The 27,263-nt window shown below is 37.4% G+C and overlaps 2 protein-coding genes across 3 annotated transcripts; one reads left to right on the top strand and one right to left on the bottom strand.

The window, feature by feature from the left end:
* Nucleotides 1-9,874: 9,874 nt before the first annotated feature.
* On the bottom strand, nucleotides 9,875-17,320 carry LOC109105271 (sorcin-like). Its single transcript, XM_042755722.1, has 8 exons — nucleotides 17,179-17,320; nucleotides 14,719-14,787; nucleotides 14,438-14,507; nucleotides 14,270-14,313; nucleotides 13,205-13,352; nucleotides 12,648-12,761; nucleotides 11,879-11,937; nucleotides 9,875-10,817 (listed from the first exon to the last, which is right to left on the bottom strand). Exons 1-8 carry the CDS (start codon nucleotides 17,215-17,217, stop codon nucleotides 10,791-10,793), a joined length of 570 nt encoding a protein of 189 aa, XP_042611656.1. The 5' UTR covers nucleotides 17,218-17,320; the 3' UTR covers nucleotides 9,875-10,790.
* A 1,197-nt stretch (nucleotides 17,321-18,517) lies between these two features.
* Nucleotides 18,518-25,823, top strand: nt5c3a (5'-nucleotidase, cytosolic IIIA). Of its 2 annotated transcripts, none has more exons than XM_042755725.1 (9): nucleotides 18,518-18,872; nucleotides 23,376-23,474; nucleotides 23,634-23,703; nucleotides 24,007-24,053; nucleotides 24,146-24,231; nucleotides 24,316-24,405; nucleotides 24,589-24,751; nucleotides 24,860-25,060; nucleotides 25,140-25,823. In XM_042755725.1, the coding sequence occupies exons 1-9, from the start codon at nucleotides 18,735-18,737 to the stop codon at nucleotides 25,239-25,241; spliced, it is 996 nt and encodes a 331-aa protein (XP_042611659.1). In that variant the 5' UTR covers nucleotides 18,518-18,734; the 3' UTR covers nucleotides 25,242-25,823. The 2 variants fall into 2 exon arrangements, with proteins under 2 accessions (XP_042611659.1, XP_042611660.1); XM_042755726.1 differs by lacking the exon at nucleotides 18,518-18,872 and adding an exon at nucleotides 22,313-22,433.
* Nucleotides 25,824-27,263: the final 1,440 nt, after the last annotated feature.

The following is a 27,263-nucleotide window of genomic DNA, read 5'->3' as shown; positions in this document are numbered from 1 at the left end:
TTTCTGAATGCTGTTGGTGACACAGTGGGTCTCATCTGCTTCGAGAAATGCGGTGGTGTGTAACTTAGCGATCACTTTACACCGGAGGAGGATTATCATCCCAGTGATATGATGCAGTTCAACATGGTATACCGAAGCAAGAAGCAAGTGAGACTCAGAGCTGATGCACACAGCACCTTCATCGGGTCCCAGTCCGCCTGTGGCTCGGCCGCCGGCGGGAGACATGATGCTCACGGATCCGTCAGAGATGCTGCTCCACGAAAATTTCAAATGTGCACCGTAAGTCTTGTTTTTAAACATTTGACACCTACCAAATCAGTGAACATAATTATTTAAATAATGAGACAAACCTCAGTTTGCTAATATTATAATATTATATTTGCACAGCTAATATATATATATATATATATATATATAAATATATATATATATATATATTTATTTTATTTTTTTATTTTTTTGGTGTGTTTACAAGGCTTTGGGAGACTTTGCAAGTAATGAGGGTGTGAAGATCTGAAGCAGTGAAGGCCAGCTGTTATTAACCACCTCTACTGGACTGCAGCTTCCGCAACTAATGGAGATGCAGATGTGATGGAGGCCATGTGGAAAAGCAGGGTCAGCAGTGAATGTGATCTAAACATTTACTTGCTTCTCCCAGCATATGCACCAGGCCTCATGGAGTCTCTGAGAGAGGAATACTGCAGGTCACCACAGGCTCCACAAGAATGCAGCACTGACTCTTGTCCTCCACTACACCTGCTCCTCTTTCCAGATCCCTCCAGAGGATCAACAAGATGAGGCTGGTGTTGTGTATCTAGCACAGCATTCACGATATGAGGTTTTATTAACAAAGTTCGGGAGGAGCACGTTCAGATAATGGACACAGGTGGAGAGCACTCAGCAATCAATGGTAAGAGGTATATATACAGCAGTCTCACCTCAATTCATTTGACAGTCTCGCAGCATCCCCCCACCACCCCTTCTCCACACTTCTAGTCCTAAACCACTTTTGGGTTCGGGCCGAACTCCGAGCTCGGAGCCCTCCCTCTGGACAGCACGGCAAATACACATTAAACTTTACCCCCTCAATTGTATGTAAGTGTGAACTCGTGAATTAACACACGTTAACACATTAGTGTGATACCCAGACTGAAAGATTGTTAAATGCTTTTAAATGGTCAGATGGTATGTTTTTCTTTCTGTAGTATATGTTTAGTACATCTACATTATATATATATATATAAAATCAGTATTAGTAGTAGTAGTATTAACAGTTGCAATGTTGTTTTTGAGTTAGGTATTAACAGTGCTAGGAAATAATATTTGTTGATTTAGTGCTGTATAAATAAAACTGAATTGAATTAACCATAAATATAGATCTGCTTGATATTTATCTGATGTAAAATTCATAAACAGGATTTATGCAGTTAAGACAATTTGTGATTGTAATTATTTTTTATTGAGTGTCACCAAAATGGGGCCATACAGAACCTTTATAAAGTCCTCCTTCCTCTAGAAACTGTCTAATAATGGCTGACCCAACACATGCAGGTAAGGCCTTCATGATATGCCTGCTCAGAATGCCATAGGCCCAGTGGACAACTTGCCTGTATGCTGTCAAAATGTCTTATACCAATGGCATCAAAAAGTGTGACTTACAGGTAGTTGTTACCTAAATATAGGCAGCTTGTAATTAGGAAAAAAAAAACAGATGTTTTTAATATTCAAATCTTTAATTTCCTATGTATTTATACATACAAGTATTTAGCTCAGAATAATATATGGTCTCTGCCCTAAACATACATGTGTGTGCTGGCCTGGAGAGGTCCATGCTCCTGTCTGAAGTGTATATAGGCTGTCTGTAGCACAAATAGGTTCAGACAGCAAGCCTCAAAGCTTGGGTGCAGATTCAGACACTGCACAGCAAGTGTGGGAGTCACATTCTCCACTAAGACCCAGTATGCATCTAACTCACTGCAGCACTGACATTCCTCAGCTGTGACCATGGTCTCACATTTCCCACACATAATGAACCAAAAACGTGTTTATCTCTCTCTCTCTCTCTCCTGCGGTGATGAGAAACCGCTACATCACGTAACGTTGGAGTCAGATATTAATGAGTGTGACAGGCCTGATCAACACTTATAAGTTTCTGTTACTGGTAAGTATCAATACTCATAGACAACCAATACTAGCTTTGCTATTGCCTGATTACATATTGTTAGCTAACATGTGTATATATGTAAGCTTACACTGGTCTCTCACCAAGACACCTGCCTTGTTCTCCTCACACAAATCAAGTTGTTCTGTCTAATCCTGGCCTTAGCAGGCTCATAATTGTATCTGTGGTCTGTCATAAGTGTAAATAAACACTTTTTCCTCAGTGTCCGAACTGTTATTCGATTCATTGTTTTCCTATGGACCGTTTTCAGATGCGGAAGTAAAATTATTTCACAAAAATGACACCAGAAGCCTTAATAGCGTATTTTAAAGTATCGTTTAAAGAAAATCTAGTTACTACATTATTTTTCTATACATCGACTAACTGGGGTCTCTAACCTGGTATATCCACTTTAAACTTGGCCACCACGCAAGTAACCACCTCGAGAGCCGCCGCGGCATGCTTCGCTCCCAAGCAGACCACACACAGACTGTGTATCCCCGCAGCCTGTGATCTGCTATCGCTCAAATGCTTTGTCTTTGCTTTGCTCTTAGACATTGTGGAGCTTATGAGGACAGACAACACCAAATAAGACTCACAAGCAGAGCTCTGAACAAGTTCAAGGAACAAAAATGAAAACCGGAAACGAACAAAATTTTGACAGGAATAGAACCAGAAAAAGAAACAAAATCAAATTTTATAGTTCCTTACAGAATCAAAAATTTGAAATGACCATTAACCGGTTAATAACGGCATTCCTGTAGTACGTCCTATGCAAATGTGATGCTGAAGCCAACGAGTGAAATGTCCATTCGGCTGTGAACTCATCATAGGTAAGTAGCAATGGAGTTTATCTGAGGATAGTGTAGATGAATTCAACAGATCACACGCACCTGCAGCGCTTCTGTGAATGGAGAAAACAGAAAAACTATAGGCTTACATAAAAAGGAATAAAGGCATATACACTAAAAATATTGTACTTAAATCATATTGACAGATTAATGAAATGAAAGAAAAAATGTGCTAAATTACGGTTCATTGTGACACGTTCCAAAGTTTTCGGAAAGGAAAACGAAACAGCAGAGAGTAGTTTTTATTTTGCAAAAGCTTTACAGTTTTAATTATTTTGCAAAAGCTTGACCCCTTTGAATAATGTCTTGCTTCTTTATAACCAACCAGGCACCACCGCAACATAATTTTGCTATATTGAAGCCTGTTCATTATCAAAATAAAAAACAATTAAAGAAACAAATAAAAAGTTACACTGCTCCGTTGTACAAAATTTGTTGTGTTCAGCGTGACCGCACCTCACTGTGCTGATAAAGCCAATGTGAAGGATGATGTTTTATGTCGATAAAAGTACAAACACTATATAATAAATAATATTTTAGCATCCAGATACGTCAGGAATATGGAAACATTTGGATTTGTTTTGAATGAGAGAGGAAGGCATCAGCTTCACCTTAAATGAATTTGTTTTTGGATTGACGTTTTTATAGCCTAAACTTTAGAGGATTTGTTTTGGAGAGAAACTAATAACTGTTTTTGTAATGTTTATAAACATTTGGCTTTAGCCTACAGGCATTTTAGACTTCATTATTTCGGAAAGTAATAGGGCTAATAAAATGCGACGTGAGCCACGACTTAGCCTATGTTTTTTTTCACTCTCAAAAGGCAATCTTATACAAGTGTTTTTTTTTAATAATGCAGCAAACATTTTTAAATATCTTAAAAATATTTTGATGTCTTTAAAGTGTTGATAGATTTTTGTTTTTTGTTTAGTATCCTACATTTGGCCAAAATCTAGAAAAGATGATGCTGTATTGGCTGTGACTAAGTGCAGCGGGTTATTGGCTAATGTTACCAGATCTCTCTTTTTTCCTTTTCTTTTTCAGATTGTGGATTGGCATCATTCAGAATATTCATCCAGTTACTTCTGCTTAAAGACTAATTAAAGAAATAGTTAGTTTGAAACATTCCTATTGAAAAAAAATGTTCACTTTAATAGCAAAGTCTCTTTTGGTAAATTGCTGGTTAGGTTTGAAACCTGCCACAGGGTGTCCAGTAAGAGACTTGGTCAAAGACGGTTAAATATGGGAGTAACCCATTTATTTGTCACCACAACAACTCAGTGATTAATAAGGGTTTCTGTGTTGTTTTTGTTTTTTTGCATAGACGCACAACACCCATAAAATGAGTGGAACTATATATGACATGCAATGGCAAAGTTTAGCGTCCGCATCAGCGCTCTGATGGACTCCTTCTCAACTTCACACTAAGCACTGTGGGCAGGATGTTTGCCTGCACGTGGATCAGTGAATGCTGATTGGCTGCCTGTGTGTCAATCAGTCTCTGTAAAAAAAGAGAAAGATTTAATCAGAAGATTAATTTATTCTTAAAGCTATAATGGCCTTTTTAACAGCCGTCCCCAGATTCTGGGGACAGAATCTGTACAATGATAAAAAGGCCTCTAAGTTACAGAATGGTGTACAGTGTTACATTCCTCAGGAATGCTAGGTAATTGTATATTATATGTGCCAATGGGCATGTGTATGTCTTTCTGCCCAACTTAATATTAGCTGTCCTTACTCTGCCATCAGCCCCAGGGAAGATTTCTGACACTCGTCCCACTGCCCAAAGTGCTCAGGGTAACTGTGGGTCAACGATCATCACTGTGGTGCCAACTTGATTGTCAGATGTGTCATCTTACCACTTCTGACAAGTCTGAAGGCCAGGAAGGTAAAACTTCAAGAAGTGCTTCCAGAAGTAGTCGGCTAGGACTTGGCTGATAACTGTTTTTGTAAAAAAAATAGTTCACTTTAATAGCAAAGTCTTATTTGGTAAATTGCTGGTTAGGTTTGAAACCTGCCACAGGGTGTCCGGTAAGAGACTTGGTCAAAGTGCCGCCTGTTTATTATCTCTGACTCTGGGTATACCACTGGAGGTAGGGAGGAATCTGGTCACCCCATCAAGAGGGAGTTTGGAATGATGGGTTCTGGGGTCTGCAATATCAGAGGAAGTATAACCCAAGGGTTTTGAGTTTAGAAAGACCTCAATTTCAACCAACACTGTTTGTAGCACCTCAAAGGTTACTGACTGAGCTCCTATGGTGGCTGTCAGTGCTTGCTTGAGAGAATGAATTTCTTGTTGCCAGCGACCTCCAAAGTGAGGAGCATTTGGTGGGGTTGAAATGGAATTCAACCTTTTTTCTGGCTAGCTGTGCCTGATGTTCAGGGGTGAGAGCTGCAAAGGCTTCCCTGAGTTCCATTTCTCCTCACTTAAAATTGGTACCTTGATCTGATATGAGTTCAAAGGGGGTTCCACATCTGGCAGTGAAACGTCTGAGGGCCATGAGGAAAGAGTCAGCATCAAGGTTATGTAGGACATCAATATACACTGCTCGAGTGGTTAGGCACTTAAAAATGATACACTACTTCTTTTCAGTCTTCCTACCAATCTTGACAGCATAAGGGCCAAAACAGTCCACACCTGTGGATTAGAATGCAGGCCGGAATAAACATAGTCTGGCTGGAGGTAGGTCTGCCATTTTGGGGATATCAACACAGCTTTGTTGAAACCACTTAACCGCTTAACTGCTTCACTACCACAGAGAATCCAGTAATTGCGTCGAAGTTCAGCAATCACTCTTTCATACCCTGGGTGGTGGAGTTTGGCATCATAACTTTGTATGATGATCTGTGTAACTGGATGCTTAGCATCAAGAATGATGGGATGTACAGTATCTCTCTCAAGGTGGGTACTGTGAGGTAGGCGATCTCCAACTCGAATTAGCTTGGTCTCACTGTCAATTTCAGGTGCCAATTATTTTAAGCGACTGTTATGAGCAAGAAGTTTACCAGCTCTTACCGTTCAAGGTCTGAAGTGAAAGACTCCTGTTGTGATTGTTGTAGGAGAGTGACTTCAGCATCTTTGTAAGCACTGGCTGTCAGGCTGCCAGTGGCCGCCCCATGGGAAGCTGTGGACTCTATCAGCTCTTGGAATGATTTATGCTGATCAAGCTTTGAGACTGAGGTGCTGGTAGTGAAGCATGTAAGTGTGCTTAAACCTGTCTTGTGCAGTTCGTCTCCATTTCCCTCTACTGGAGATGGTGTTTCAGGCCACAAACTATGAGTCTTTTAAGAATGATAGTCCCTTGGACCAGTGGCGGTCTGGACCAAGCTTGTTCAATGTCTGTCCCCATGTGATGTCTTCAGCTGGGTTACTGGAAGATGGCACAAATCTCCATGTGTGCTGATCTGTGATATCTTGGATCTCTGCCACCCGGGTCCCAACAAACGTGATGTGATGAATGGGCAAGGTTAACTCAGTGCTTACAACTTTGGCCAGTTGAGCACCAGTTAAGGCGGCGAATGGACTGCTGTTTCTTGGGTGCTACTTTTGATCTTGCTGTAAGAAATGAGACTTCCACATCTCCCTGCTAGTCTTCTGTCCTTAGATAGGCCACTGAGCCATATGCTCATTTAGAGGCATCACAAAAGATGTGTGTCTCGCTGACTTGTTTCTTTGTCTTTAGCAGGACTGGTGTAAGATCTTGGGAAGGCAATGTGTGATAGAGAATGTAACTCTGCCTCCAACTCTGTCCAAGTTTGTAGTAGATGGGGGGAATGTTTGGATCATCCCAGTCCCTCTTTTGTCCCACAAGCATTGGACTATGAACTTATCCCTGGTGGTGAATGGAATTAGGTAACTCAGGGGATCATACTGACTAGCCAGTGTTCTGTAGATGTTACGCATAGTGGTCTCAGCACTCTCTGTGGGACTATATCTGTAGGAAATGGTGTCTGTTTGGTGGTTCCAAATCAATATCAGGGCAGATTCTTGCATGTCTGTTTTGCCGTGAGAGATCCAGAGCTTAACACTGGCTGATTTCTGGTCTGTGGGCAGGTGACTTATGGTTAATGGCTGGTTACTAGACCACTGTCTCAATCTGCCAATAGGGCCTGGATTTATTTGACAAAGTTTTTGGCCTCTTCTGTCGAAGTGAAGTTCTGCAGACAGTTGTCAACATAAAAGGACTTCATGACAGAATGTCTGACATCATCTCCAGGTTCACTGTGATCTGAGACATGCTTTTTAAGGGCTTACACTGCGCAACAGGAACTGCAGGTGGTCCCACAGGGAAGGACTTGCCACTCAAAAACACTGGGTTGTTCTTGTACCTTGAGATCTCGCCAGAGAAAACGCAGCAATGGTCTGTCCACTGGGAGCAACCGGACCTGGTGGAACATCCCACGTATGTAACTGCTGACTGCAATGGAGTGTTCCCGGAATCGGAGCAGAACGGCGAGTAGAGAAGGTCCAACAACTGATCCTGGGAGCAAAAGATCATTCAGATATTGGCCCTGATAATGGAAGGAGCAATTAAAAACTACACTGTTTTTCCCATTGTGGTGGACCATATGGTGTGGGATGTACTGTTCCAGTTTGTGGATTTCTGCTGTGTAAGCAGCTGCATGTTCTGGATTCTTAACAAGTCACTTCTCAGTAGCTCTCAACTGTGAGATCACTGCATCTTTAGGAGCTTTCAGCTGTGGCATGTTTTTGACTCTCAGTAGAGGAGTGGCATATCTCTTTACCCCTTCTACTTCAACCCTGACTGTCTTGGCATCAAGGAGCTTGATTGCCTCATTGTCTTGTTTGGATCTTGTGCTGGTCTTAGAACTGCGCCAGGGTAGCACATTCATCTGCCATAACTTTTCAACTTGCTCAAAGAGATCTACCTCAGGAGATAAAATTGATGTAAAGAAACAGTGTTGTTCATTGTTCTCCCACTGAAGATGTTGTACAGGTTCTTGCAATGTCCAGTCAAGCCGAGTCCTAATGGTGGCAGGTCCTCCAGGTGGTCCTAGATGGACCGGCTCCACTGGAGTAATGAGATGAGGATAGTCAGAACCAATGAGCAGACCGGGACGGACAGTCTCTAGATGTCACCGCTGCCCCACTGAGGACTTGCCTGACTGTGCGGAGTGGTAGGTCTTCTGGTTTAACTTTAAAGCCAAGCTGCTGAGCGGCACTGTGTAAAAGGATGGTTCTTTCTGACCCGTCATCCAAAAAAAAAAAAAAAAACTTTTTTTTTTTTTTAAAAACCTGGATATTCATGAATTCATAATCGGTCTACTAATGCAGAAAATTGTAGACTGTTGCTGCTCTACCAACACTGGGGGAAAAAAAAATATAAATAAAAAGATTTTTCAAAGTTGTAAATCTAGTTCGAGTAACAAATGGAGCTCAAGCGTAGTTCAGGCAGACCACAGCGTGACAGCCAGCATCAGCTGATGCTCATCTGATTGAAACTCCTCTCACTACAATTAAATAAGATATTTAAGTTCATTTGTACTCACACTCAGATATGTGCTTACCGTCCTCCTTCCCCAACTCCTCCTTATGCAGGCACATGATCACTTAGCATCTTGTCCACTGAAATAATCTATCAGCTAATCATTGCTTAATCTTGTCCAGTCTCATTTACAGAACTGTATTACTTCTGCATGGATTTTATATGTTTTGCATATTAAAAAAATTCTGTTAATTGCATTAGGTTTTGGGGGTTTCAAACCTCTGTGATGTTTGTTTGTGGACAGCTCAGAATCTGAACCCTTCAGAGCAAAAATAATGTTCAGGGCCTCTGCAATAATCTTAATCAAACAGAGTGGTCCTGACTGAAATAAAGATTACTGGAATGTTTACATAAAAATACTAGCATAATTCAAGCATAACAGCAAAACACCACCAGAAATCTCTACAAACTAAAGTTTTTGTTTATATGTCCACTACCAGAATGTCATGCTGTCCTCAAGTAAAATTAAGCTGGTGAGGCTGGTTCACCACCAGGGTCTTGCAGGATTGTGTGTGAGTAGGCCAGCTTTCTGTATGCAAACATTGTTTGGGAACAAGCATTATTTTTTTTTTGTTTGTTTGTTTGTTTGCATATTTCTGTATTTAACATATTAATGATGTAAAATCCAAATAAGATTATTTGCATTTACATATAAGATTATTTATGCCGCATATTAAACATGCTCCCTCTGTTGACAGCAGAGCTGAGAATTTTAGTTGTTTTCATTATGATTATATTATTAATCAATGTTTTCTGAAGTTTTAAATAACAAAGAAAAAATCAAACTAGTGAAACGTTTCAAAGAATTTTTCTGCTATTTCAAAAGATATGTACACAAATCAGCTAAAATCAGTTAAAAATAGCTGTACATTGTACATTTCAAAACAAAAACATTTAGACATATGTAAACAGAAATATGCCAAATAACATGATCATGAGCAGGTTTTTCAATAACGGGGTTATAAGAAGATATGGATAATAAAAGTTTAAAAAACTGACAGTTGCTGTTTTTAAAGCCTTTAATGCTAATTAGAGAACTTGTGTGTTAAAATACAGCTGTCAGTCAGTGTTTCCAAAAATCTGTATATAGTAAAAGGTATATTAGGAGCATGAAATCCTGTAGACAACAGCGATTATATGCACTTTCATCAATTGCTGAAAGAAAATTAATTCAACCAAAGTCAAAGGACAAGTGAACCTAAAGTGAACTAAACGCCCACACTAATAACCATAATGATGATTTCAAACAGACTTCAACAACATGTATACATTTACCACATCTCAGAACAAACCTCACACATTCATATGTGTGTACACATTAAGTCTGTGTAAAGAACTTGTCACACAAGATGTAATTACTGGAAGATAAGTGTTCTGTTGTCATTTATTAAGTCAAAGAGGTAATGTCTTAATTGGTGTGTTATTTAAAAATCATTAATTGAGTGTAATGAAAATATACTCAAATAGATCTCACAAACATTTTAAACAGCCAATGCACAGAGTCAAAAAGCAGAGCAGACACAAGTGTCATGAATTCTTTGGTGATACATAATATAACATTTTACTTCCAGTTAGCAGCATTCACACATGGTTTTGAAGTTTAGCTCTTCTCACATTGATAAAGCATTCATTTCTGACCATGCATATTTAAAACATGCAATGGGGGTATACAAATGCACTGACGTGATTCTAGAGGTGGGATGCTAGTTATAGTGCTATACCAGAGGTTTTGAACTCCGTTCCTGGAGAGCTGCAGCCCTGCAGAGTTCAGCTCCAACCCTATTCAAAACTCACCTGCCTGTAGCTTTCTATTAACCCTTCAGTCCTTGATTAGCTTGTTCAGGTGTGTTTGATTAGCATTGAAGCAAAACTCTGCAGGACTGCGGCTTTCCAGGACCGATGTTCGTCTCCCCTGTGCTATACTGTAATATATTGCTGATCTAATCTGCTAAATGTGACTGCAAGGCATTAGGATATTATAAACATTAATATCATAAATTTCTGTATAGCTGCTTTGATGGAGAAACTTGATATAGGGTACAGGTTACATTTGAGTGAATAGACTGTAATTATCATTGGTATAGATGCATTGCTAACTTGGTCATATGAATAATGGTGCATGAATGTATTTTTTATGTTGTATACGTACTACAATATTTTCAAAATATGACATGAAAAAGCACATAAGTAAATTGTTTAAAAATGCAAGTTATAAAAATTAAAACTGAAGTATGCATTTTTTTTTATTATTTGTGGATCTCTGCATGAACCTCAGATGCTCATAGTGCACTGGATGAACTGTGAAGAGAGATACAAGAAAGAAATTATCTATACCAGTAAGATCTTTAAAAGCAATCATTTTACACATCTACATGACCTAATGGCAGATAATTCAAAGTAATTCAATTTTTAGAATGTATAGAATAAAACAATGGCAACTGCAATAGGACAAAATACACCAATGTTCAATAAATAAAATTAATTTAATAAATATATTAATAAACAAACAATTCTGCTGCAATTTGTGTCTTACAGCACACGACTAATTAAGGATCACATAAACAATTAACTGGAGCTAAGTGAGTAATGTATGAATTGAAATACAACACTATAAATGTATATACTGTATAAATTCACATATTAGAGGCTTGCATTATAAATACATTTGAAAACCATAAATTCAACTTAATATCTGGATGAACAATATGTTTTTAATCATGTGATCGTGAATCTTCCCTATTTGATCTTCAACAAATTACTTTTTTTTTTGTATTGGTTATGCACATTTCTCAATAATGAGTGCACTTCTTTGTTTCACTCTGTGTACAACAGCAGTGTCTATGCTTTATGCTCTATGGACTGTGTGACTCTTTTTTTCCAAAGCATACATTGACCACATGCTTTTTGTGAAATGTTTTGTCCCTCAAAATCCATCAGCAAACCTACAATCCATTTTGTACACCTTCAATTAGCTGATTTTGAGACATGGTTTTAGTGGCCTGAGAGCACAACATAAGCAATGTGGAGCTGATGAGTAATGTATTAATTTGAGTCTTGCAATGTTTTATTCCTACCAACAGCATATTGTTAGTATACAACTTCACCATGATTATAATATCACATCAGATACTCTTTTTGTGGTCCCCCATTCAGCAAGTTACTACTGTAACTGAGGTCCACTATTAGTTTTTGTCATCATTCTGTAATCATTCTGATGATTATTGAAAAATAATTATTTTGTCTTTTGTTTTATTTGAATTATCACATGTTGATTTACAGGTTGCATTGTACTGAAATTATTTTGGGGGGAAAAAAAGAAAAAGAAACAAAAAATATCATGTAATGTTTTGAAGACTTACATCATCATATTGAAATGTTGCCACTCCCTGTTGTGCCTGGTCCCTCTTTCTGAACACATCTGATCATGAGACAGTTTTACAGTAAAAACATTAATATTTTTCTCTTTATCAGTTTAGTCAATTTAATTAATCAATCAATTAATTTAAATGATGCTGGTTAAAGTCAAATTATCATTAGGACAATCTGGAACACCTAAACCAGGGTTATTCAAATCTTACCCTCGAGGGCCAGTGCACTGCAGAGTTTAGCTCCAACCCTGATCAAACTCACCTACCTGTGATTTTCTAATGATCCTGAAGACACTGATTAGCGTGCTCAGGTGTGTTTGATCAGGGTTGGAGCTAAACTCTGCAGTGCACTGGCCCTTGAGGGTAAGATTTGAATAACCCCGACCTAAACTTTGAAAATAAAAATCACATGCATTGACAGGCCTGAAGAGAAAGAAAGAAAGAAAGAAAGAAAGAAAGAAAGAAAGAAAGAAAGAAAGAAAGAAAGAGGCTCTATTTAGGGGTTGTCCTATTATTCATGTACACACGATTTCATGAGTATAAAGTTTATAGTAGTTCTCAATTACCCCCTCCCAAGAGCCTAAATAATTGTCATTATTTAAGAAAATATTCAGAGCAGTAACCTAGAAATAACTTCTTTTTTTCTGTTAAACACAGTGTGGAACAGGCATAATTCAACCTAATAGCTGACTTAATGCAAAGCCCCTTTTACAATCAGAATTTAAGACAAAAAAAAACATTAAGATTTTTTCACACTTACCAGTCAAGCTCCTCAGTTTGACACAGCAAGCGACATAATCATCAAACGAGATCTTCCCATTAGAGCTGTAACGCTTAATTATGCAGTTCATGGCCTGAGGACTCAGCCTGTACCCTGCAAACACGATACACCGTGATCTTCAAAAATAATTCCATTGTCTTTTTATTCATCCACAGCACTGCTAAAGAAAGACCTTGGATCTAGCAGTTGTGCAAACAATTGGCCTGAAGTATTTCGACATCATAACCTTAGCTATTACTCATTAACTAAAGTCTTTAATATACCATTACCATAGATTTTCCATATTGTCATTCAGAACAGAATAAGTACTGGAAGAGGAGCGTTTCATTTCTCAGGAAGTCTTGGCTGCATTGTCACTGCTTTTTCAATAGCTCTCTAAAAATTCTCACTATGACCAAGATGCTTATTATCATGTATATTGCTAGCATAGGAAAAGTCATAGTTAATAGTTAGTTAGTGGTGCGTATTGGTTCCCAAACTAATCTCTCATAAAAAAAAAATCTGACACTAAACAGATATTGATTCTGAAGTTTTACCCATAGAGGAAACAGCCTGGCTCATTTCCTGTGGGTCGACTGTGCCACTCATGTCCCTGTCAATGCTCATGAAGTGCTGCTTCCAGCCGCTGAGCACCGCCCACAACTCCTTAAACTCATTGAAGCCCATCGAGCAAGACATGTCTCTCTGATGAACAGCGAAGTTATGGAAAAAAAACAGGGTTGGCAATGTAGTCAAGTCTAATACATTCAGTGTTGAAAATCATACAGTGGGGCTCGAAAGTTTGGGAACCCCTTGCAGAATCTGTGAAAATGTGAATAATTTTCAAAAAATAAGAGAGATCATACTAAATGCATGTTATTTTTTATTTAATACTGTCCTGAGTAAGATATTGTACATAAAAGATGTTTACATTTGGTCCACAAAACAAAAAAATTGCTGAAATTATTAAAAGAACCCCATTCAAAAGTTTTGGAACCCTTGGTTCTTAATACTGTGTGTGGTTACCTGGATGATCCATGATTTCACCCCCCAGCTCTTAATGCAAACATTCATCTGGAGCGTCAGTGAATGTTTGAACCTTTTTTAATAGTTGTGTTTGAGTGTCTCTGTTGTCCTCAGTGTGAAAAGATGCATCTCAAAATCATACAGTCACTGCTGGAAAGGGTTCAAATATGCAAAGATGCTGGAAAACTGAAGAATCTGCAGGACCTTAAAGATTTTTCTGAAGAAAACAGTTCAGAACAAACAAAGGACTCATGCACAACCATCAAAAAAAAGAAAGACAGTCGTGGATCATCAGGTAACCACACACAGTATTAAGAACCAAGGGTTCCCAAACTTTTGAATGGGGTTCTTTTAATAATTTCAGCAATTTTTTTGTCTTGTGGACTAAATGTAAACATCTTTTATGTACAATATCTTACTCAGGACAGTACTAAATAAAAAATAACATGCATTTAGTATGATCTCTCTTATTTTTTGAAAATTATTCACTTTTTCACAGATTCTGCAAGGGGTGCCCAAACTTTCGAGCCCCACTGTAATAGGTCTGAAACGATTCAGTATGTCCGAAATGTCTTCAGTGTGAGCGAGAAGGATACATCAAGCATGCTGATCATCAGTCTACATGTCTCAATGTTGAAAGCTGCAAGACAAAGAATGATTGTTACAAAACTGCACAGTTATAAATCTGCAAATACTTTCAGTTCACGATTATGGGAAATTCTGCACATTCTGCATCGCTATTAAATTAAGATAAACATTCTTACGCCTGTAGCCACCAGAGAAGTTGGCCTGAGTCAAACAAGTCTGAAGTTCCTCTGCAGATATCTGACCATCCTAAACAAAAACATATACCCACATTTATTACATCAATAACTCTATAATATTCACATAAGAGAAAAATGCTTTCATGATTGTGTAACAGAATGAAACAAGTAGCAGCATGTAGAATGAATTTAAACTTTCTATGAGAAAGACTGATGTGTATTCTATGCAACCTCAGCAGAATTTCTATGCAGTAACTTTTGAAGAAATGAAACCCTCTTACTTGACCAGCGACTGCAGTGAAGTATCCATACAGAGGGTCCTGCTGTTGTCCAGGGAATCCTCCTGGATACTACAGAAGAAGCGGAAAGAAGGTGATTTTAGTGCCATTGTAAATGGTGGTAATAGTGAGAGGCACATTCCTATTAGAGAGAAGTTTATTTGTTTGTTTTGGACATGCCGAAATGCAAGAGGATTCATCAATATTCGATATGTGTGTGATTTTTCCATTAAAAAAAAAAAAAAAATACTGTACTGTAAAACTGAAATGCATATTTCTGCTATAAGTTTAAATTGTATACCTAGGAGAACACTATACTGTACTGTTTTTTACACACACACACACACACACACAAAAACTGGTACAGTAAAAGTATTTAAAAATCAAAAGTAAAAGTAGTAAAAACTGTTTGATTTTAAATTACCTTACCATACACGGTGAAAATCTGTAAATGGTTTAACATCACATTATGTAATTTGACTGTAAAACACTGTCAAAATTATTTTTTTTAGCAAGTTACAATGAATTACTGCATAATTTAAGTTGACAAACATTACATTACATGTATGATTGTTTTGTGTTGTTTTTTTTTTTTTTTTTAATGTTTTCATTTTTTAATCAGTTTACGGTAGTGTGTTTTGTGCTACATTTTATATTATTAATGTTTATTGCATTGTTGTAATGGACCTTTTTCACATTTCTGGTTTTCTCAAAAGTGGAAGTCGTCGCAGTTGGGTTAACTTGAAGAGCAGTGAATAGGAGAGTACAACAAATGTATTTTTTACATTCCCAATTGCTCAAATAGCGAAAGAAAAACTCCACGATAGTGTTTTCGTGACTTTCAAAAAATATATAAAGAATTAAAAATGCATACTAAAAATAAACGCGTGTCAAATTTACCATTCCTCCCATAGACGCTGCATTAGAAACACCCTCACATTAGCGTTAACTGTTGTTGTTTTTTTTTTTTTTTTTTTTTTTTTTTTTTTTTTGATGCAAAGGTGATATGATACAAAGAATAGTGTTATAAATGTACATGCATTTAAAAAAACAATACAAATATGAAAAACTTTGGAGGATTTACGCTGCTGATGACTGAACTTGACTGAACTCAGTTTAAAGTGTGGAGAAAAGCACCAGCAACTGGTTACCAACATTTCTTTAAAAAAAAATCTTCTTTTGTGTTCAAAAGAAGAAAGAAACTTTTGGAACATCTCAAGGGTGAGTAAATGATGACAGAATTTTCATTTTGGGTGAACGATCCTTTTAAGACTGAAGACAAGCTTTTAGTTTACATCATGCAAATAATACTGCAAAGAATACAGTACAGCACACTTATTCCAGGTTCAGTATGTGTCTACATAACTTTTCTTTACATTTTAATTGTTATTAACTAACTGCTCCGGGTGTGTGTTCACAGTGTGTGTGTGTGTGTGTGTGTGTGTGTGTGTGTGCACTTTGGTTGGCTAAATGCAGAGCACAAATGCAGAGTATGGGTCACCATACTTGGCTGTATTTCATGTCACTTTCACTTTCATTATTTATTTCGAAAGCACATGATAAAATTAAACCTTCCAGCAAGAACATTTTCATATTGTACTTCTTCATAATCAATAAAGCAGAACTGTAACGGACAGTGGACCGTGTGAACAGGAAATGTGTAAAATGTGGTTTTGCACAAGTGCTTGAAAATCCTTGCAAAACACTTGATGAAGCAATCAATGAAATATCACTACACGTGTTCTTGAGCAGGATACTAGATCTCATGCCCTTATACTTTAACTTGACTAAGAAACTAACATTTTAAACCACATTATTCAGTGAACATTTGCTACTTTGTGATTTCCTCGTGAGTTAACCAGTTAAACACCAACCAGTTATTACTTCAGCTGGCACTTTTATTTTGAAGTTAGGAAGGACGACGATCCTAGGGCACACAGCACTTAACATTTTCTACGTCTTTCTTATTTAACACAATAAATGCGGATCACAAGCTCCATCAAGAGAGAGCTGGCCTGAGTGTGTCAGAGAAGAGAAACTAAAATGCGCAGTGCTGAGGGTCAGGACTGGGATGAAACCCACTGATCTATATGCGTGTCTCTGGCACACCCAGTTCTGGTCAAGGGTTACTGTACTAATCTGCGGATTAAAACCAAGTGTGTTTAGTCAGTAAACCAGAGGTGAGCAGACCAGCAACAATTAAACGCCATATTTATTCTACCAACCCTTCAGCACAATTTTAAATGCCATACAACATATTAACACTTTCCTCATAGCCATCGCCTAACAGAATTCACCCCGTGGCAATTTAAACAATATTAAACACGTTTCTGGTCACACTATGTTAGAATTGAGATTAGAATAGAAACAAGATTGTTTGAAATCAGGCTTTACCAGACGTTCAGAGTAAAATTGTACAGCGTATGAATTCATATTAGTGAACAAAACACTGATAAATCCTACCCCGCCCGCAGCCGGTGCACCATATCCCGGGAAATTCATCGTAAAGGAGTGTTTCCTTCTGGAGAGACTGCCCAGAACCGGACAAGTCGAAGCTTAAGTGTGTAGGTTTTAATCTCCGCCCTCTTCCGTAATGGGAGTGTCTAGGCAAACATGCATGGGCTTTTTTTTTTTTTTTTTTTTGCATTATTTTTTCCTAAACGTAAGATGATCTGTTCGCCTGGCTTGCACTATGACAATAGATAAACGATTATTTTTTGTATAATAAACTGTGAAATGGATTTTAAGCCTAGAAGCGAATGAAAGTAATGGACTGTTCAGAGTATACAGCGACACCTGCTGTCCAATGAGTGTAGAACAGCTGCAGAAATGCAGATATTTGAAATAAACCAATCTCTGTAAAATGTACAGGCTGCTTTATATTTAGATGCTTACATTATCTTTATTAAATAGGCTGTGCGTTTAAAAATGAAAGTTTGTAGGCTAAGATTTGTAGGTTAATTGAGGCTGGTGAATAATGTATAAGAGTTTTAAAAACTTCAAATATAAAAGTCTTTAAAGTAAAACTTTAGTTTAGTGAACACTATTCACTATTAACTAGTTGCTTATCAGTATACATATTACTAGCATACTGGCTACTTATTAGTAAATATAAAGCACATTTTACTGCCTTTTTCTGCATGACCCAACACCTCAACATAACTATTATAGCAGACGCCTTGCTTACTATAAGCAGCAAATCAGAAGTCATACTCTTAGTTAAAACTATTAATGAATATGTGTTCTCCAATCTTTATTTTTTATTATTGTTTACTATTATTATTATTATTTTATTATTAGTAGCATTATTTTTTCTTCACTGAAAGAACTGAATAGGCCTATTGCATTTTGTCTGTCTATCTATCTATCTATCTATCTGTCTATCTATCTATCTATCTATCTATCTATCTATCTATCTATCTGTCTGTCTGTCTGTCTGTCTGTCTATCTATCTGTCTGTCTGTCTGTCTGTCTTATCTATCTATCTATCTATTTTTTTGTTATTTTGATAACAGTTTTATTTACATTAATATTAATCTATGAAAAAAAAATCTGCTTGTAGAATTACAACAGCTGCATGTAACTATTAAACTATACAACTAACAACTATATGTGTCCCATAATCAGGAGGCTAAAATAAATGTATTTTATTTAATCATTTTATATCGATTACGGGGTGCATATCAATTTGTTATGTCAGGTACCAATATTTCTAAAATAATGAGCATGCAGTAAAAGATTCCCCTCGTGCAGACAAAACAGAAATAAAGAAAGCGCGCGCCCTCCAGTCGAACGCATTGCATTGTGGTATACAGACTGCCATGTAGTGTTGTGTACTTCACATTTAGTGTATCATCCGGGTATTGTATGTACGCAGACAGTTTTAATAACGTGGGCATGATATACTACATAGTGTAGAATGAGATGAGGGTGTAGGGTGGTTGTGTACCGCATGCGACACACTCCGTAAACGTGGTGTCTGCGCGACGAGGTTTGTTTTTAACGGGCGCAGAGCGGACATGGACAGAAACGCGGTGGTTAAAGTGGGCGCGATGGCGAGCGCCACTGTGTGCGCGCTGTTCGGCGGAGTCGTGTTCGCTCAGTACATTTTCACCAAAAAACAGAGAGCAGGAAAGAAAACCAAGATAATCGAGATGGTGAGTGCACACGTTTCTGTAATGGCTTTCACACCCCGTTTAACCCGCCGCGAGCGAGCGGCGCATAAAGCGAGAGCGTGCCCGAGGATGCAGAAGTTGACGAATGTAACGGATGTGTGTCAGCGTACAGTATGTGGGATGCAAAGAGCTCATTCAGCACTCTTGATCTGCGTTTATTCAGAATAAATACAGTATCATGCTCCTGTGTTGTATACATCCAAAGTGTTCTAATATGTGTTCTGCATAATCTAAAATATTTGTATTCGCATTTATTTAGATTCATATTTTTTTATGGCTTCTTTATTGTTTTATCGAATGAGATTTTATAGCAATACAATCACTACAGACTTAATGCCATACTTAAAAAAATGTAAAAGTTTCTTTTTGTAAATGTATTGCTTTAAATGTATTTTGCTGGAAAAGAGCTGGTTGCCATGGTAACTTTTTTGGTGAGAACTCCCATCGTTCAGCAGTTCTCACCCGCTTTTTCATCGGTCTTGGCACCAGTAATATTGTTTTCCTAAAGCCATGCACCAAATCAACCAGTCCAGCTATGAGGCAAATTACAGCATTACAAACTTCGATATCAAAAAATTTAATAAAATGGAAAAATAGACAAGAAAACAAAACTTTGTTACGTCACTTTTCTTAATGAGGGGATGCCATGAAGCACTGAATGATATAAGATAATTAAAATAAAATGATGCATAGATATAATTGTCGATTTAAAGATGTTGATTTTTCATAAAAAGAGAATAATTTTACGTTTATTGTAGGGCTGCAACTAACGATTATTTTGATAATCGATTAATCGGTCGATTATTTTTACGATTAATCGATGAATCGGTTTATGTACTTATATTTTTGTTTTGCCCATTTTTTTTCCCCAAGTAAATTATTAACAAAGGGTCTTTATCATTCAATATAGACTTTTTAGAGATTTTAACCATTTTGCATTGTCCATATCCTCATCAAAAACATACCTGGAGTTGGTGTTTTATTATGTTAGTTATCCTTTGTCGAACTCTTCTGCAATCAAAACACTGACCCATACATACTCTAGCAAATTTCACAAGGAGATTTCAAATAATGTTTTCACCATGGCAGTCCTTAGGGCTCCTAAAGTAGTTTAACATCCCGAACAAAGCTTATTAAGGAATCTTTCAGAACATATTTTCACGAAGAATAAGAATAAAACAGAATAAAATTGCAGTAAATTGCATTTTATTATTTTTTTTTTCCTGTAAACACACAGCTTATACCTGGGAAACAGCTTTATAGCTTATGCTGTGAAACTGTAAACAATCCTTCGAATAAAGTGCCAATGGCATGAAACCTGAATGGAACTCACATTTTAAAGTAAAATTTAAAGTAAAATCCATCAGAAGGTTGTCCAGAAAAAAAAATGGACACACACAAAAAACCTGCAGTGTGAAAAAGGGCAGTGAATACTTAGAAAAAAAAAGTGCATTTCAAATACATTTAAACATTAACCTCTCTCATTCAGTCATGCTGCAAGACTGAATTATGAACTGGTAAACGACAAAGCTTTAAATGTTAATTGTTAAAAAGCAATGTTATCAGCTTTTACAACTAAACATTTGCAAACAACATTGTACTGCAGAATCTGCACAAATAAAAGTCTTTGCACACTGTGATTTTCATCGGATTTAAATATGTAGTGGTCCTTATAACAGTGCAAAATTCAAAAATGTAATAAAGCGATAAAATGTTAACAAAACCGCTTATGCCTGAACTGACAGGAATTCGACTACCTGTGGGAAATGAGGCACAACACTATTCACTCATTATTTGAGAAAAACTTTGCATTGCAGTGCAAAAAGGTCAACATGTCCAAATGTTCAGGGCTTAACAGTTAGGCTTGCTCTCTTTTTGCTCCCACACTTTGGATGACTTCGTCCGATTAGTTTTATCTTCCGCTTTTTTCTTTTTTCTTACTCGAGCTTACTCCACTGCCGCCTGCCTCACCCATCACGCTGAATGCTGCAGAGACGCTGTGCGGGAAGCACGTGACATAAAACGAGGCCAGCTATTGGCTATTCGCTGCTTCTCCTGCTGTACTGGCTGAGAAAAACCTCCGGTGGCTCATTACTGCCACACTTTGGTCACCGCAGATTTAAAATATGCACGAAATGAGCCGCTTACGGCAAATAAAAATTATTTAGCAACGAATCGATTACTAAATTAGTTGACAACTATTTTAATAATCGATTTTAATCGATTAAATCGATTAGTTGTTTCAGCTCTAGTTTATTGCAAACTATGCATATACACAATTTTTTGAGAGCGTAGCTAGGAGCTTATTTGGTGGAGAGGATCATGGGTAATTGGAGTTTTTCACAAGGCACTTTACTTTTGAAAGTGATTTAAAAGATAAGTTGAATCATTCAGCCTGATTGCTTTAACAAAGCAAATATACCATTAACTTAACAGCCTTGTAGCTCACAGTAGGTCTGTCTTTGACGGTTTATAAATTATTAAGTTAAATCAAAGTCCCTTTAAGGGTATTCTATAGTCTTTGTCAGAATGCAGGCACATTTAACTTGCTTGCTCTTGAGTGTACATGAACCGACTTAGACCGTTCAAATATGGCACAGGACTGTACATAGCATCCCATAGGAACAGACACTATTGCGTAATCTACATATAGATATCTATGGCTGTTTTTTTTTAAGTTCTGCAATAATGACCAATGACCAAATAATGACTATGGGCTGCAATACAGACACTTCATTTCTAAATTTTTTAATTTGAATTCTTTCATCGATTACTCACCCTCACATCACCCTAAACCTATAAGATACACACATTGTGTTTTGATGCTTTTTGTGTCTTAATGTTTAATTGTGTTTCGGTGGCCATATTTACCTTGACTTTGACGGTGGGGACAGAACTATTAGTGCACACAGTGAAACAATGATTAAAGACCTGCCTCATCACTGGAATGTGTTGTGTCAGAAACAAGTGACAGCACGACTCTCAAACCCTCAGACTAGTACAGTTTGAGAGGGGGAACAAATTTAGTGCTCTCAAATACATGAACCATGAGGAACCCCGTGGTGCTCTCAGTTTCACTCTGGAGATTTATTAAGGTGCATATCATTTCTGTTTCTGACATTGTGAAATACCTCAGTGCAGAGAAGAGCTGGCAAACCCTGACCTCATCGAACCACACAATCAACACATAGCACAAGGAGATAACCTTAGTCCCTTGGTCAGCATAATTTAGTTTGTGGCTATACAGAATATACTGTTTGACTTGTTTTTTTGTTTGTTTTAAGGTTAATGTTAAAAAAACACACTCCAAACTGCACCTGTGCTTCGTCTCTGTCATTGCCACATTTTTGTTTGTGTATGTGTGTGTGCGTGTGTGTGTGTGTACCTTAAATGGCTAGTGTCATGTGATTCCCTTGTGGCGTTTAGATTATGGGGTGTTATCAGTTTTGAGGCAACGCCCCCTGTGTGCCAGGGCTATAAAAGCGTGTGTCAGACAAGAAACGTTTTCTTCTGTGTTTGACACAACGCCTGGAAGAGGAAAAGGTATGCTTACATGCTATTTGTACACAGAGTTATTATTGGACTTGCCAGTATTTGTTTACTTGTGTCTTGCAGTGAAGGTTTATGAGGTCAGCATTATATGATAAAAGTCTGTTTTTCACTATGACCATTTATTTGATGTGTGGATGTTTTTGCATGCTTGTCATTTGCATTAGCTGCTAAATTGACGTTTTACTTAAAAATACCTCATGCAGTGGTCAATGTGGTTGACTGCGAATGTGTGTTGTAGAACTTCTTGAATGGGTTGTTTATAAGGTCTCTGGGAGAATCTGGCAAACTTCAAATTATTTTTAAAAACTGTACAATCATTCTCTTATGCAACCTTGTAAATATGAGGGATCTGGTTACCGTTTGGAAGGCGTGAGATGGGGGTTGGGGTAGATCACAAGTACATCCAGTATACTCGGGGTATGTTGTCCACTGTATTTTTGGAATAGAGACGAGGAGGGACTCAACCTTCACAGTGACAAATCACATGTCAGCACTTGAATTTTAGTTTGCCAGTGGTTAGTACAACCCTATGTTAAAACTGTTTATGAATGTACAGAAACCAGTCTATCACATGAATTATAATACAAAAACTGTTTTCAAAACATTACAGTGCATTACAGTAAATAACCGTGATTTTGATTAAACCATTTTTCTGTAATAAATTGGTTATTACAAAATGATAACGCAAATATGTAGGTTGTTTTACATCTTTACCTGTGATATATCACAACCATTCTCTTCTGCCTCAGTGGATTTTTTCAAGCTAATGTCTTTTTCTTCTTTACTTGTGAGAGACTTCAGCGTCTGCCTTCTTCTGGCTCCTCTCTCTCGGCCGTGACATCAGCACAGCATTAAGGAGAGGGGAGGGAATAATTAGTCATGCCACTGAACCGCTTGATCTCATTGGTTCTTTCTCTGTTTGTGTTTCTGAAGATGCCAGAGTTTGAGAAGAGCACAGTTCACATCAGAGACCCTGAGAGGGTGGAGCAGATTATCTGCAGTCTCATTAAAGGTGGAGCATCGAAACTGCAGGTACAAACTCTGCACTCATTAGGCCATCTGTCTATCATACAATACTGTCACAGTTCTAGTGTTATGCATTGAATGAAAACACAATTATTAGTAGTTGGCTAGTGTCTGTTGTCCCATGGTGTCCACCTTGGCTCTGCTGACTGTCCTTCTCTTCTTCAGATCATCACAGATTTCGATATGACGTTAAGCAAGTTTGCTGTCAATGGAAAACGCTGCCCAACATGTCATAGTGAGTATAAAACAGCCCCCTCTTGTCATCTTTTTATTTCACAACAAAGAAGCAATAGTCAATAAACAAAATATTCTAAGAGGGTTACAATACATGAACTAAAATGTATTATATTATATATTAAAAGTATTACCCAATTAAATTTGTATTTTTTTAATTCAAATATATGTCAACATTCTTCCTGATAAAAATAGGCTATTCATTTATTGATGAAAAATTCATAATAACCTGTTCTGGATATTAAATTAAAAATATTAAAATATGTCTTTGAGATCCAGTAATCTGTATGTTTTGCTTTTATAGATATCATTGACAACTGCAAGCTGGTGACAGAAGAATGTAGGAAGAAGGTATATGATTTTCTTCAACAAAACATGAGCGTTTAAAGTTTATATTAAGTTGTATGAAGTAGATTTACAACCTTAAAATGTTATTTTTCCAGCTGCTCCAACTAAAGGAGACATATTATCCAATAGAGATAGACCCTCATCTGACCATGGAGGAGAAATATCCATTTATAGTGGAGTGGTGAGTGACCACACATGCAAATAAACACACATGGAATGATCTTTCAAAATGCTTTGTTAAATAAATGTGGTCTTTTTTGCTTAGGTATTTTAAGTCTCACACGTTATTGGTAGAACAGAGATTGCAGAAGGACAAACTTCCAGAGGTCGTGAGAGAGTCGGATGTCTGTCTAAGGTACAAACATTTCCACTCACATCAAGAGGTTTTCACAACCTTCCACTCTGAATACTAAATAAACTTGCATTAGAATTGCAGCAGCTGCGGTATCATTTTGAAAAACACTACACCAAAAGCAATTACTCTCTCAAAGACGTTGCCAGATCTGATGTTTGGAATGTGTTTGGATGCATGTGACAGGGAAGGGTACGAGCAGTTCTTTGACCGGCTGCTCCAGCACAGCGTTCCTATGTTCATTTTTTCCGCCGGTCTGGGAGATGTGCTCGAGGAAATTATCAGACAAGCTGGCGTCTACCATGCCAACGTCAAAGTTGTGTCCAACTTCATGGACTTTGATGATAATGTGAGTCTCAAAGCCTTTATAAATATACAGTAATCGGTTTAACACTGCTTTAATTGGGCTCAGTGATGATCATCTGGTGACCAGGATCTTCTGTATTCTGTCTTGCAGGGGGTTCTGAAAGGCTTTAAAGGAGAGCTGATCCATGTTTACAACAAGCATGATGGTGCCCTGAGGAACACCGAGTATTTCAAACAACTGAAGGACAATGGAAACATTATTCTGCTCGGAGACTCTCTCGGGGATCTCAACATGGCAGATGGTGTGCCCAACGTAGAGAACATCCTCAAAATCGGCTTTCTTAATGATAAGGTACTGATTTTTTCTCATTGCTCAAAACAGGACCGTTGTTTAGTTGATTTCACTGATAAGGTTTTGTTGTATTTCACAGGTAGAGGAGCTGTTAGAAAAGTACATGGACTCTTACGATATAGTTCTGGTGAAGGATGAAACACTTGAAGTGCCTAATTCCATACTACAGAAGATCTTATAATAGAAACAGCAGAGCCTGATAGGAAAAGACTCAAATTCCAGGATATTCAGAGTCACCTGGATTATTCCAGCACTTTATCTGTCGACATGTCTCACATGCTCACAAGCCATACATACTCCACCCTTTGACCTTTTTAATGTTGTGTCCTCTCATCATAATGAACTATTTTAAATAAACACATACATCTGGAATCGCGGTGTAAACTAATATCAAAGGAAAAATATGTCATTTGCATATTGGTCAAATTATTGTTTGTAGTATTTTTGATATGGAAAATCAGTGTTTGCAATAAAAGTTGGGGCAGTGAACAGTACAAAGCCCAACTGACAATCACATTCATCATCATTCTTAAAATGATGTGCACTTATAAAGTTTGAAGATCTGTTAAAGTTCTCATGGAACTTTGCATGCACAGATCAAAATGAAAGCAATACTGTTAATTGCTCCAAAAGCCGTGATGTTCCATGTGTGTGCTTTGTCCTGTGAGGATGTTTAAGCATAATTGATCAACATTTCGGTGTTAACATTTGCACAACCTTCTGATCACCTGTGAGGTAGACAATAAAGTTTTTTTTTCCTCTAGAGTGTTTGATTCTATGAAATTGTGTGAATGAATGAGAAAGATTTATACAAAGTTGGCAATAACTGCAGGTTACTATACTACTTTTCTAAAAGAAAAAGCCCAACCTGTTTGCCAGGAAGGCTAAATACAGTTTGTATAAATATATATATATAAATATACACACACTGCAACTGTTATGCTTTCAAGGTTTCAAAATGTGCATGAATTTGGAATATGTTCACTGAAAATGCTAGTGGGGATAGGTTTAGTGCCTCCAAACTACTTTAGTCTTTTGTGTTTGATAACTATTAACCAGTGTTGGGGAAAGTCACTTTTAAGAGTAATGCATTACAATATTGTGTTGCTCAGTTAATTTTTATGGAAAGTAATGCTTTGTTACTTTTGCGTAACTTTTCGTCAGCTGGGACAGAATTGTAAGTGAATATATGGGAAAACAAAGTAAAATGTGTTACTTATTTGAAAAAGTAACTCAGATACTTTCTTAGAAATTTAAAAGTAATGCATTACTTTACTAGTTATTTGAAAAAAAAAACAGTAATCTGATTACATAACTCACATTACTTGTAATATGTTACCCCGAACACTGACCATAACCCTAACATATTTGTTCAATGTGACAATTTATTCAGATTACATATGCCATTAGGCAATAACAAATGGGTGGTTTTTATGTTATGACTTAATTAATTTGTCCCAAATACAAAAGCAAGTCTTATGCTTTAGTGTTTTCCACTCAAATTAGAACAATGTTCTTCATTGTGTGAAATGCTGAGCATTAAATTGTATCTCCAAGGGCCTTTTTCTTTTCTTTTCTTTTCTTTTCTTTTCTTTTCTTTTCTGCAGTTCTTGTCTGTAGTTGCAGTGCTAGTCGTGACCTGCCTTTGAACATCAGACCATCAAACAAGCAAAATGACATGCAGCTACCATCAACACTACTGTATCTGCAGGTTCTGACAACTATCCAATAAACATACAGCGTTTATGATCAACGAAATAATTTATTATTTAGAAGTTTCTTTCATGTCCTCCATCTGCCCATTCAAAACTGACTCAATGGCCATAAGTGACAGAGACTTGAGACTTAATTCCACATTTCATTTTTACTCAGCACAGTTTGGAAAAAATTAATGTTCTTCCTCACAGTTTGTAACTAGCAGTCTCATAAAAACAAGCAAACAAAAACTTTATGCATTGTACACATTGGAAAATGTTATTGTAGATTTGGGTTAATCATTCAGAGCAGGGGTGTCAAACTCAGTTCCTGGAGGGCCAGAGCCCTGCAGAGTTTTGTTCCAACCCTGCTCCAACACACATACCATGTAGTTTTCAAATAACCCTGAAGGACTTGATTAGTTGGATAGTTGAAACTTTGCAGAGCTCCGGCCCTCCAGGAACTGAGTTTGACACCCCTGAGTTAGAGCATGTTGACGGTCCATTTT

This window comes from Cyprinus carpio, unplaced genomic scaffold, assembly GCF_018340385.1.
Source record: "Cyprinus carpio isolate SPL01 unplaced genomic scaffold, ASM1834038v1 S000006746, whole genome shotgun sequence".
Lineage (NCBI taxonomy): Eukaryota > Metazoa > Chordata > Actinopteri > Cypriniformes > Cyprinidae > Cyprinus > Cyprinus carpio.
This window is presented reverse-complemented; position numbering and strand designations above follow the sequence as displayed.

Bases quoted from the DNA above. Each gene is read 5' to 3' on its own strand.
- LOC109105271 (XM_042755722.1), bottom strand. From the start codon at position 17,217: ATGAATTTCCCGGGATATGGTGCACCGGCTGCGGGCGGG. The intron at 14,314-14,437 runs GTAAGAATGTTT...TTTGTCTTGCAG, and splicing joins CTTCTCTGGTGGCTACAGGC to CTTTCAACATTGAGACATGT. The intron at 13,353-14,269 runs GTATCCTTCTCG...GCTGTTCATCAG, and splicing joins TGATGATCAGCATGCTTGAT to AGAGACATGTCTTGCTCGAT.
- nt5c3a (XM_042755725.1), top strand. From the start codon at position 18,735: ATGGACAGAAACGCGGTGGTTAAAGTGGGCGCGATGGCGAGCGCCACT. The intron at 24,406-24,588 runs GTACAAACATTT...TGCATGTGACAG, and splicing joins GAGTCGGATGTCTGTCTAAG to GGAAGGGTACGAGCAGTTCT. The intron at 24,752-24,859 runs GTGAGTCTCAAA...TCTGTCTTGCAG, and splicing joins TCATGGACTTTGATGATAAT to GGGGTTCTGAAAGGCTTTAA.